At 37.3% G+C, this 13,853-nt stretch overlaps 1 protein-coding gene across 3 annotated transcripts in view; it reads left to right on the forward strand.

The window, feature by feature from the left end:
* il1rapl1a (interleukin 1 receptor accessory protein-like 1a) overlaps positions 1–13,853 on the forward strand; it is a 66,500-nt gene that overhangs the window by 2,549 nt on the left and 50,098 nt on the right. For all 3 annotated transcript variants that reach the window (XR_006251850.1, XM_043249611.1, XM_043249612.1), the window contains exon 2: positions 10,550–10,647. Coding sequence is in view for 2 of the 3 variants with exons in the window: in XM_043249611.1 (XP_043105546.1) it covers positions 10,563–10,647 (85 nt within the window). In the remaining variant the exon portion in view is untranslated. The remainder of the gene's footprint in view (positions 1–10,549; positions 10,648–13,853) is intronic.

Genomic DNA, 13,853 nt, shown 5'->3' on the forward strand with positions numbered 1-13,853 from the left:
CACTGTGTACCAGTTTATTAAATGTTAGCACCGCAAAGACTGAAGCAGGGCTTCATAACCCAGGGTCAGAAGCCTCACTAACCTTATTTCAAAATAAGTGTGAAAGTTGCTTAACCCAGGGTTAGAATTGGCCTTAACCCAGTTAAGCGTAGTGTATAAAGTCTTTTGGCTGGCCTAGTGATGCTGTTGCAGTCCAAGGTTCGTGTGAAAACACACACAAGGCTTGATGATCACACTCGTCATGGATGCAGATTCCTAAATTTACATTGTCCTCTTTTCCCTTGTGCCACCTGCAAAAATTCTCATCTGAACGCAGACCTCCATTTGATGCATTATCAGTATAAACAAGCCAATCTCCTAATGCTAATGATTGCTTTAGCTTATTCCCTCAAATGTGTGCCTAGAATACACAGATGAAACGTTGGCGAAAATTGTCTTTGACAGCGCCATTGACTCCTCTTAAAGGAACTGTCACTCAGGTTTGAATGTGGTGTGGGGCACAGCCCTGGTTTATTGTGTCATTGTGTGTGCGGTTATAAAGAATGCATCAAGTCCCATGGTGGGACTCCTATTGCCTAGGGTGAGTTTGAAGATGGACCCACACACACTTCCCTACTTAAGTTTCCAAAGAGATCTGGCTATAGCGCATGCCATTACCGGCAGCGTTTGGATGGCCTATTAATAAACAAGGCATGTTCTGTCATGGGTTTACTGAATGGCCAGGGGCATCGGTTAGCCACTTGTCGATAAAATCTGTGAAGTAGAATCTGCACAAGAACCAATACATGTTAAAATGCACTTTGATGTGATGTGGTTATTTGACTGTGAGTGGTGCTGAAAGAACAGCTCCTTTTTTCAATGAACTACAACACATCTGTCAGAACCTTCTCTGCCTTGATATATCAGCAGGTCAACTCACGTATCACTAAAATGACAAAACCGCTATACCTGATGCCCCTGATCTGTGGGAAGCTAAAAGTCACGTCTGTGGCATTCTGATAAAAAAGCATGCATGTGTAATTTAAAGCCTGCGTTGCAGAATCCAAAACTCAAATTGGACTCCATATTGCAGTTGACTTCTGAGTCTGTTGTGCTTTTGAATTTGACTGGAATTGGTGCATGTTGCAGAGTCAGTCGCTGCTGTTAAATGGCTCAAAATCTTGGATGGGGTTAACTGTGAAAGTTCATGGGCTTCCTGAGTGTTTACATGTATGAAATATAGTTGTATTGTTTTCCCGGCGAATAAAATGCACTCATGAGACCCCCCTCCCGGTTTCTTAGGGACCACTTTACTGGGCACAATATCAATAAGATGCTTGTAGCTATCTGTGTGTGTGTGAGAGTGTGTGTTTGTGTGCATAATGAGGAGAGTATGCTGTGGGAAAGCCCTCATTATAAAACAGTTTGAGCTCTCGGGCCATTAAAGTCAAGTACAGCGAGTCAGGAAGCGAGTAGAGGATGCTCAGGTGGATTGCTAGATGATTGAAACAATAAGCTTATTCTCTGTTGTCTTGTCAGTAATGGCTACTATTGGAATCTGTTGGGTTGAGGGCTCTTGTCAGCTCTTGTCCTGATGATGGTTGTGACCTTAGGTCCAAGCTGATTGATTGGGTCTCCAAAGAATAGTGATCGATTAGTAATAAGAGAAGAGAACTCATCGATTTGGGTCGGTGAGAAGTTGTTGGGCTTTTGGGAAAGTTCACTATGGTTTACTGACCTTGATGGTGCGCATTTCGCTTGAAGCACAGCTGTGGTGAGGTGAAGCGTCACGCAACAGAGATCTAGCATCCCATATTTTCATAGCACGTAGGGAATTTCAATTTGAAGGACGTACAAACAACACATGCACGCAAATAAATAAATACAATGAGTTCATTTATTCATAAATTTGTGTGTGTAGAATATGCAAGTCGTGTCGCATTGATGCATGCACACAAACTCATTTACTGCTGGTTTTCCTGTTGCTGATGAAGTCTGACATGTAATCTTTCCTTGTTTTTTTTTTCTCTAGCTCTCTCCCTCTCTATTACTGTCACTTTCTCTCTCCCTTAAGACTGTCAAACTGTCAGAATCCTCACTGATTCTCACCGAATAGTACTGAAACCTGCAGTGTGTGAATCTGTATGAGTGTGTGTTTGTGTAGACCCAATTTAGTCTCATATGTAACAGGGCGTTTGCAGTACAACTAGAGTTTTCAGTTTTTACAGCACTTCCTACACTGATTTTACTCTTGAAATGGCTCTGAATGTTTCTGAAACACCAAAGTTCTTCATTTATTCATTATTGATTTCAGACAGATGGTAAAATTCAACACCTGATCTCTTGTTTATGGCCTCAAAGTTTCTTGATTTTATTCATTTGGCTTACAGTTTGAGAGCAGCTTCGTTCTGATTCTCTCTCACCATTTAACCTTGGAGTATAAGCTCATGACAAACGCAATGGATTCTGGGGCGGACAACCTTTGATGGAATTGAGAATCTGCCTCAATTTTCAGTGCTCTCCTTGTAAATGAGATGGTGCAGTCATTTACATTAGCGAAACTATGTCAGGAACCTAGACATCAGTTAGAAAAGTAGTTCCATAATGACAATCACAGTAATTCTGAAAGCATTGGTCAGGATGAAGATTTGGAGTGAGCTAGAATACTAATTTCCCAGAGGAAAACACAGGAAAAAAGACAGATTTAAACACACTGTACAGTGGGCTTCTCAGTCCGACCACTAGTGAAAATTCGATGCAGTACTTTTCACTTCAAATTATAGTAGAATAGCATTTTGAGGGGGGAAATTTAATTGGAAAATTAATGACATGCAGAAGTCTCAGTATTCGGTTTGTTCTCCTTTAATGACAGCAGCACTTGAGCTGACATGAACTCCACAAGAAAAAAGCTGATGATCAGCACGATTCGAGAATATTCTAAAGAACATCTTGTGCTTAAATGCAAGAACATTTTTACCTTTTGTACAAAGGAATTCATGTTGTCAATTTGACAAATTTGCTCAATAATGACCTAGACCTCTTAAATACTGATCATTACTTTTTTTGTTTCAGAAAGGCTTCCAATGTGGTCTCAGGCCCACAGTATATAATTTTGTAATCAATCAATTACGGTCTTTAAATAGTGATGGCTGTAATTGCATTGATTTTCGAACTTTTGAATGAAGCAATTGTTTTATGTGACAAACTAAACGCATTAAACTCAACCACAGTGTTCATTAAAATTGGTCAAATAATATGAGCATGAACATGTCAGACCTTTTGGCTATGAGATTCAAGTATGTCCCTCTGAAATTATTGCTGTACTTTAATACCTAGTTCAAAACACAGGCAAAAGGTATGATTTGGAGCTGTGCCGTAATGCTAGCATTTAACTGGAGGTTGGGCATATTCAAAATTGTAACATGTTGTTATAGGTTTTCTTGGAATTAGGTTGGTTGGGACACTGGAGTATTACAGTATTTGATGAGTAATGGCATTGATAATGCTGTGTACCGCTAGACATTATTGGACTTTGTCTTTGTGAGGTTTTTCTCTTAATGATATCCTAAATGTTCACAGAAGTTATTGTGTCTTCTTTCCTCTCTTCAATTTTGCTGTATCCACACGAGGCAAATTCAAATAGGCTTTATGACCATAAAATGTCACGTAATGTTTTTATTACTGTTCAAACTTGATGGAATTTTCAGTTATTTTTCATTTAATCTAAAATTTAGTCTTACCTGTTTCTTGAAATTAGTTAGGGAAAATAAGAACCAGACTAAGACAATTGTTCACATACAATAATAATACAGAGCTATAATATTAATATGAATGACTTGGCTCTGATAATTTGGCAAGAATTAGATAGGAAAGAAGGGAGAGTTCATGTTGAAATCTCTGACGTTTCGTTGCAGTAACTTAGCAAATCGTGCTGTTTGAGAAGCCATTGAGAGCCTCTTCTGAAACTCAAGAGGGAATACTTGTGAGATTACTGGGGTCTGAGAAGCAGGAGACTCAAACAGCTCAGCCAACAATAGTATTCTCAATTGTATATTAACTCAAACAGTAAACTAGAATGTATTGATTGAACCTGATAATTAACATACAAATTGCTATGGCCCCATGGCTCGCTTCTTAAGCAACTGTGCTTGACAGAAAATTTCAGTTGCAAAAAACTCATGTCATGTTTTTGTGACACAGTTTGCCTCAGCGTCTTTCTAAGTATGTGCACCAGTGATTAGAAGCAGCCCAAGGAATTAAAATGTAAACAAATCTATGAAACATTAGTCGTAGATATTGCGAATTTATCAAAAGTAGACCTATGCATAATTGAATACTCAAATAAAATGTTTAGGTCACAACAGCATCTGTTTCTGAATAAATTCTGAATTAATTTATTTGGCTTAATTGGTGTTTAATTTCAAAGCTTATTAGCTGAGCCTACTCTACTAGAATGGTAACATTCTTTTATGTCGTTCTAACAAGTAATATAATTCTAATTAAGACAGTGTATCACTGTAGACTGGTGGTAAAAATACTGTTCAGGAATTAAAAACATTAAGCTGGCTTGTACGCATTGCATATTTGTTCTATCATCATCTTCATCATCCGTGCAAGTTAACTAGTATAAATTCATAGATAACTGTAATTTTTCATGCATTGGAGGATAGTTTGGTTTTGCATAAATAGCTCATTTGACTAATTTATCCATTCATGATGTGCCAGTGGCAGGTTTCTCACTCATGAAAAACCAGAGAATTATAAAATGGTGATTTCCAGGCTTGTAAAAGTCATGGAAGTCAATTAAATCTCAGAAGTCATTGAAGGTTCTATAGTGAGCATACAAAATCATTCTATAAATATCATTATCTCCTTCTGTAGCCAATGTGAGAGTAGCGGCCTTCACATCCCACAGACAAGAATACGTCGAATCAGCAATGTTTCTCAAGCTTCAAAAACAACTGCAGTAGTCAGTTGGAGTGGGAGCCCTGCAGATATATACACCTTTCATCATGTAAAGTCATGTCAGACGTAATTTAAATTGAAAACCTTAAGTTTTCTCCACGTAGCTCTTTTCTTCTCTCCCATTGCTATCCATTATCTTTGCTAGCCCTTTTGACCACCTATTATCTTGTCCTTTTTTTTGACTCCTGACTGAGAATGAGTGTGTCTGGTGAGGGGATTAGCGGTGCTGTGTCTGGAGGTGGTGTAGGAGAGCAGTAATACTCAATAATTAATCACCATCAGCCGCGCAGAGCATGGAAGAGTACTCAGGGGTCCCTTGTTAGCTGGGGCCGATCAGTGAAGTGTGAACAGTCTGCAAGCCTCTTAAACCACATACACACCTGATCAATATTCTGAATTTCAATTCATGCTAAGGGCACGGAAAGACCGTTACATGAGTGTTCTCTGACTTTTTCATGGCTGTGATGTATGGTGAGCGTAGAGCACCTGTAGTCAAGGTTACATGTGCACTAACAAGTCAGTGTCATAAAAAAGAAATCTTTCAGGAGTCCATATTTGAGTCTATATTTATTGTTTCTCATTTCCTGCTTTCGCACTCAGTCACGCACACACACTCTTTATGCCCTCGAGCGTGTTCGACTTCTACTCTGATATTTGGCTGGCACGAGGAAGCTGGAACTGCCACAATAAATAATGGAGTCCACAAAGACCGGCGTGGTCTTTATCTTTTTCCCCCCTCATTCTTTTACAAATACAAGCCCACACCTACAATAACACATACACACACATGCACACACGTCTATTTGGCTCTCTTGTGAGCCGTCATATATGTAGTGTCTGAATATAGATGTGGTTCAGGTTGTCCTTGAGTCATTCGTTCTGCTGTCTCGTAAGTGTGTGTGTGGTGGTGGTGGTGGTGGGGGTGAACGGTGTGTGTATCTCTGTTCATAACGCAGCACTCTTCCTCCAGGGGCACTGTTATATTTACCGCATGGTAAATGTGTTGACTGTCAGGCCTGGAGATGTGGAGAGTTTAAATTGGATTAAATCATAAAATCACCACATCAATCATTCACAGCTGGGCCCGCCGCCACACTCCTGTCCGTGTGCATGTGTGTGAGCGACCGTACATGTGTATGTGGATATTAGCTGCAATGAGAAATGAGGAAGACCTTCTGTGTACGCCTCTAACTGGACGGTGATTGAATTGCCAATTGTGAGCGGGGGGGGAAAAAACAAAAAATAAGCAGTTCTTATTTGGACTGATTTGATCTTAAAAGTGTTCAGTCTGGCAGATGATTAGGTGACTGTGTGATTTAACAGGTGACTGAATGATTGAGGATGATTAGTGTTATTTGCTAAGTCGAGCATCTCTAGCATTACTTTTCAAAAAAGCGTTAACCCTAAGGCTGGAAATATGGCACATAACTCATCCCACATTGTTTGTTTGTACTACGTTGAATCATGCGGCTTGTTGAGGAGAGGTGTGTTTGTTACTTTTCTAAGCAACCAAAATTGCACACATGTGTTTATATATATGCAAAATTACATAAAATTAAGCAAATTAATTTTTATATGTTATATAATGCATATAATAAAACTACTTTTACATTTAGAGTTACATTAGTGATGGGAAAGAATATTGATTCTCTGATGCATTGAGATAAGTCTGATTCTGCTGATATTATTTAATATAAAATGCACTAACTAATTCGGGTATAAAAATTTAAAGTGTAGCCATAATTAGCCAAAACAGAGGATACAACACACTGTGATGCATCATGATAACAAATTGAATTGAGTTATTGATAATTGTAATTGAATTGTGAAACCAGTGAAGACTCACGCCCCTACTAAAAATTTTAATTTTCAGATGATCACACTGTACAGTTTCATCTAAAATCATCATCTTACGTTTTTCTGTGAAATCTGGTTGGCCATGATTCAATTTATCTAGTAATTTAAATGTATAGTTAGTTATTTACATACTCTTATATGACTTTTTTTGTGTCTTGCACTAGTTGCTGTTTTCTGTGCAATTATAATGAATGTGGACTGGAACCTTAAGCTTTAATATGTATTATAATGTATCAGAAATGTCCCATATAATAAAAAAACACTTAGATTGTGTGAGGATTGAAGTAATTGTTCACTGATAATTTGCTGTGATTCATTGAGAGAGATGAACTGAATTTTCTGAATGAATTGTTTAAATTTTGTGAACTGGATTAACCAATTCATTGAAAAAATCTGACTTAAAAACAATCAATTCACAATTCAGACATGCTGCTTCCCGGATGAAAACATTTTTCATGAGATTTTCAGTTAATAATTGCCTTAATGGGTCTGTTCCAGAACAGTCCTATAAAATGTACCTTTTATGTTTCACAGAGGAAAGAAATTCATTTGGGTTTGGAACAGCATGAGGATGAGTAAATGTTGACAGAATTTTCATTTTTGGGTGAACTATCCCTTTAATTAAAGCCGTAATAAGTGATCTCATACGCATTAACTGGTGGCTGTGAAAATGTGAAATCTTTATATTCTACCTTTTCTCATTTTTTTCCTCTCTGTCTCTCTCTTCTCTCTCAGAACCCTGAGATTATGTGTGGGAGAGGGATGATAAGCCCTTTAAAGAGATCACAAGAGCACTCTCTCCCTTTCGCCCCTTTGCCTTTTTAACACACACACACACGGACACACAAACACTCCCACACACACACAAAATAAAGTCTATTAACCTCTCAAATGCTACTGTTCCTGATGGGATTTAGGCCTTCCAGTGTCTGAATTTGGCATGCAATTCATCATCAGTAGAATGTTATTGTAAGATAATTACGGATGAAGAGGAAGGGTTTGCACACACTTATTAAGTTTACATTAATTATTTGAAAAAGACGGGAAGCGGGGAATATAGGTGTTATTTGATTAGATATAACAAGTCTTGGAGGGAATTCCAAGAATACCATATTGCTGCAGGGAGTAATTTAGAGGTCTGCGTTAAAGTGACAGAAGCAGTGCATCATGGGGGAGTCATGTGACAGTACTGTGAAATGAATTATGAACCTGAAATGATGTTAAGGTGCTTTATCAGCTGGAGACTTCAAATAAAACCGTAAACAGGGGTGATTATGGGTGGCTGACATGAATATGTAGTACTTGTGTTATGGGAAATGAATTCTTCACACTGTATTTAGAGATATTTATATTAACTGCAAAAAGCTAAACGTTTGTTTAAAATACCCTTCACCTTATCATTTAATGTATTATTTACCCAAAATCTTGAAAAATGTTAATGTTCCTTGTTAACCATCCATATAGATTTGCATTTGAATCCAGTTGCCATACTCTCCGTCTCTTTATTAATGAATATTTCAGTCAAATTTGGGTTCAATAGACTTCAGAGGATTGCGCATAGCATTCAGATATCTAGTTGGCCTCTGATCGCTCTCATCATTTGTTCTTGCACTTTAAAGGGAGATGAACTACACTAAATCATTACCGCATATCTTTTTTTTCTGACCCCTTTGTTAACAAGTTTGTTAATTAATTCTCTTAAAATGTTACACACCCAGAGTTCTTTTTCATAATCGTGTGTGTCCTACATTACTCAAACATTTGAGTAGAAACACCCATTCAAGGCAGGAGGACAAAGAAATCAGCGTGCGCTTATTCTGCAATGGAAATGGTTTGGATTCCCTCTGAAAACAGGCTTCTCAGTTGGGAGAATTGTGTGGACATTGTGCACAGACAGCAAACGGAGATTAAAATAGATTTCAAATATGAACACAGAACGCAGGTGATTGAGTGGCTTCGTGGGAAGGCAAAGAAATCAGATAAAATATGAAGAAGTCATACTTTAATATGATTTGACCAAGAAAGAAATGCTTAAAGATTGTATCTCTCTTAGCTTTGTATCACACATATACATATATATGGAGAAGGTAAGAAAGCGAAAATGTCTGAATTCCAGAGAAATTCAATTTTGCAGACTTTACACATTATTGCTGGATCTTTGTACATAGAGCAACTATAAGGAGAGCAGAAAGTTATTGTATTTGGCCATTTGCAATTTCTATTATGACCAATTAAGCATTTTTCTGCTTAGTACACTCAGATATGATTTAATTATTCATATATATATATATATATATATATATATATATATATATATATATATATATATATATATATATATATATATATATATATATTCATGAAATATTCATTTTTTATTTTACAGTTCAGCTTTATTATAATAATGCAGATTATGATGACAATGATAATTAATATTGTTGTTATTATTATATAATCCCTATCAGAGCTCCTCTCACATGATGCAACAGAGTTTCAGTTGATAAGAAAATAATCTAAATTAAATTAACTTGGATACTGTTTAATTATATGATTATATGGCCTAGTGGTGAATGTGGTGATTTGTTGAATATCAGGGTCCTGAAACAAAGTAAAAAAAATGGTAGTATCGTAACAAGACACTAGGAACAACTACAGTAGATTATTATGTTCTTCTCCTTGTAGGTTTGTACTACCACTACACAAATTGAATTTGTGTCATTTTAATAACAAATGTGAGATCTAGACAAAATATTAAATTTATCAATATTAACATATTTTGCATGTTTACTGAATACAGTATATAGGATGGTGGGCAGTTAAGGTATTAAACCATATTTATCAAATTAATCATATTCTTAAATGGTAATTACTCTGAGAGTGTTGCAATGTGGTTAGTATGACCAACTATATTTGTACATTTCTGAGTAAATCGTGAGGGGGTGGTTGCTATTTTGAGTGTTCTGGTATGTTGCTATGTGGTTGCTAAGGTACACATGAGGCAACGAGCCACAAGAAGTCATGATTTACAGAGATGTTTAGAACTGCTAAGATTATACCTGGCAGGGTCTCATAAGATAAACACAAAGCAACAAAAGTAATTTAATTTATTGGTAACAAATAACCACTTTTCCGAATTTACCAAATTCGTCAGCAGTGTCTAGCAGCGACACACATATGCAGCAATGAACTAATACTGATGTGATGGTGCTATAGACGTTTGTTTCTAGAGTATTTTGCAAATATATTCATGTACAGAATTATCCATTTTACATACTATTTAAAAAAAACACCATATTAAAGATTTGCTAATCGGATGATAATATACACTGTGTGTTTTTAGCATCTTTAATGTTCTGGGTGGTTCCAGATCAAAATAGCCCATCTCTGTAGTAATAGCTTAATGTAGGTCTATTAGGCTTTTCCAGCAGTATTATCACATTTTAAAATAATAATAACGACGTTTTTTTGAATATATTGTTCTAGTAAAGTAGTCCTTCCCCAAATTCATGCCATTGTTTGAGTCAGAAGTTAAAATGTCAGGCCGCTCAAACAAACAGAGCAGTGTTTGACAGCGTCAGCGTGTTTACCCACTTCACAAAGTCAGCCTCCTGGGCTTTAACATCGACAAAATTACACACTTCACCTTTAAATCTTGTGTTTTGGCGGAAAAAGCGAATGCGGGTCTGGACGTGGGTAGCTTGTATGTTGCCTGTATGACATGCAAGGTTTCTCTCTGTGTCTCCGTCAGGCTGGAGAGGAAGATGACAGCTCTCAACCCAGTGCTGTTCCTGCTCTGCGGTGTCTCTGTGTCTCTGACTCTGAAGGTGGTGTCAAAGAGAGGCTCAGGTATGTCCAATTCTCTCTCTCTCTCTCTCTCTCTCTCATTACTCACAGAGGGCTTGCTCTTCACATTAAAGTGTAACATCAAATATTATTTCACGGCATAATGAAAGCTGCTATGCTAAACCGCTCTCACCGGCCATGTGACTGTACATATTAAAGCTTAATTTAATGCAGCATTGATTGTGAAGGTCATTCTTGTGTGCTGAGATAGTGAGTGTGTATGTGTGCTTTCCTTTACGCACAAGTAGGCAAGTACATAATCGCTAAACTGCACACACACACAAATGGGAACACGTGTAAATACACACATACATTTTGCAACAGAGAACAGGTTGGGAAGAGAGCAGTGCCAGCCCATCTGTCAGAGGTGATACTCTAATGTGTGTGAGGGAGGGTGTGTGTGTGTGTGCGCGGGGGTGTGGGTGTTTAAGGGAGCGAGAAAATGTGTGTGTGTGTACGGCTGACTGGGAAAAAGAGCACAAAATGCAAGCCAAGACCACCATGTACTCCAGATAATTAGGTGCGGGGAGGTGTTATGAGTTAAGCTGCAGTTTGATGTTCCTCAGGACCGAAATTTGTATTTCTTTATACCTCCGTTTTCTCCTGTAGCGTAATGACAACTCAAAAAAAAAGAGTTACTCAGTTACTGAAACTCAAGGCGTTCACTGAAAATGATCTAAAAATATGAACCCCTATTTCAGCGTTGGCTGAAGAAACAGTTATTATGTACAGTCTGATGGAAACTGGCGGGAGTCTTTTGAGGGCAACTTTAGTATCTTGCCTTAAAGTCAGCATGAAATGGCATTCGCAACCCATTATACTTCCATAAGTAGCCATATTTTCGATTGAAACTGGATATTCAAGCGGAAAAAATGTAGAATGGGAGTTGATTTTATCTGTAAGCACTTGATTGGATTGTGAAAAGTGGTTGTTATGTACCAGAATAGAGCCAGATCTGCATGGGTGTTTGCTAAAACAGTTCTTAAATTGCTATTTGGTTTTGTTTATCCTATTCAATCCAAAATCAAGCAACAAGGAAAGTCAATTCAGAGATGAAATGATGATGAAAGATAATTGTTTTGGAATTACATTTATTTATTTATTTTTTTCTTCAGAATGTCATATCTTGATTTTTTTTTTTTACTGGTTTGTGGACTTACAATAGTTTATTCCACCATTTTTGCAATAAACTGAAAGCTCACATTCAAATCTATTTAAAGGAACTCGCACTGGTTTATGTTGCACTGGTTGTCTTAGACTAAAATTGGCCCATTGTGGCATAGATAAGTTTTAGGTATTGATTCCATTGTTAAATGTGCTATTCACAGTCAGCCACCATCGATTCATTTCGTCAACAAAGGTTATGTGATAACAAAAGGGTTATCAAGATAATGAGGAGTATCTGGCTGACCACGTGCTTTCAACTTATAGCTACCACCATAAATAGAATAAAACCGCTTTTATAAGGCAAATTATATCTCATATTTGTGTCCATGCTTTTAACCTGCTCTCTAAAGAAGTCGTATTCATTTCTGCTTGAGCAAAACTTTTTCAATGTTCAGAAATGTTAAGAATGTGCAATGTTCAAAAAGTAATTTGAGTCCATTTTGATTTCATGGTGACTTTAAAAAGCATGTTTCAGAGCACAGTCATCTTATGAGAACGCACTTCAATGTAGCCTTGAAAAGACACTCGAAATTCACACGCTTGAGATCACTTAAAGCACAGCCTTACAGAGACTTTTGACCGTGGGGGTGTTGAAGGCACACTACTTTAAAGGTTTTCTGAAGGCACTCTAAAATTACAGCGGTGCAGGACTGCCACGACCACTGTGTGATGAAAGCATGCCGGATGTAATGTCTAGTACAAAGATGTACTCAAATTTGTACATGCTGGCTTTGCTCTTATAGGAATGTCTGAGGACCACGAAATAATATTTTTGCTGCACTTTTTTTTTTTTTTTTTTTTTTTTTTTAAGAATTACTTACAGTAACACATTGACAGTACAGCATAAATATCAAATCGGTCTGTCTTGTCTTCTGCCTTCACAAAAACGTAACCAATTCTGTCAGCTTACGGGTTGGGGCTTTTCATATCATTTGCTATCTGGGATGGAAAATGGGAACATGCTTTGTGTAACTTTAGCAACACATTATTAGCTGTTTAATAACAAGCCAAAGGCTAATGATATAAATTTTCTTTACATGCCAGATGTTGCAGAGAGCTCTACATTAGTTTGTCGATAACCCTGTATGCGACTTGTTATTCATTTTCTTTGTAATCACTTTCTGGTTCTAAGATACATAGCTGACTGAATCTTGTATTGCCACTTGTCATTGTGTAGCATTAACTGCTTCGATTAAGTGAAATAAAAAATGAGGAAAAATGTTTTATGGGAAATAACATTTAAATATGTCATTTTGATTATCGAAGATGAGTTTTAACGGGGAAAATTACTGACTGTTTGCTTTCCCTTGGTATCATGCAGTGCAATCTTTTCAACTTCACCTTCTTTTTTCAGTGTGACGTATAGTCAGAAGTAATATTTTTTTAACTCAACGGTTTGTTAAAACGTGTTCATTAATTCACTCACTGAAGTAAAATGAAATCGTGAGACACAGTTGCATACAGCATACTGTTTCGCATGCTTAAAAATGATTAGTATGCTTTATACAATACATACTATGCAGTATGCAGTATACTAGTTTTCCATTCCAAGCAACTGTTAGGAACTGCACTCAAAGGAGTTTCATCACTTATGCATGACCAGAAGTTCGTCCACCCGGAAAAGTAGTCCCACCTCAACAGGACGATTCAGACAATTTCACAACTCAGGTAACACATAGAATTCTTATAACAGCTTTAGGAAAAACACAAGCTTCATATTTTCCATATTCCAGAATAAGTGGCAATTGGCATGTTTTTCTCCAAGACCCAAAGTAGCCTGTAATATCCCTTTAATGAAATTGGGAAGTGTGTTGGAACCAGCAAGAGAGTTTTTTTGGACTGTTCGTATACTCTGCACTGTTCAGCTCAGTGACGCTTCTGAATGTATTGCGGCAGAATCAAAGCTTCAAAGACACTATTAAATGTCAGACGCATCAACATCACTCTCCATGCTGAATATGAAATAATAACTCTTTCCTTTTCCATCTGATCATCTCAGCAGAGGCCCAAGGCATGGCCTAGACATCAGTATGTGTGTGTGT

Source organism: Puntigrus tetrazona, chromosome 9, assembly GCF_018831695.1.
Source record: "Puntigrus tetrazona isolate hp1 chromosome 9, ASM1883169v1, whole genome shotgun sequence".
Classification (NCBI taxonomy): Eukaryota; Metazoa; Chordata; class Actinopteri; order Cypriniformes; family Cyprinidae; genus Puntigrus; species Puntigrus tetrazona.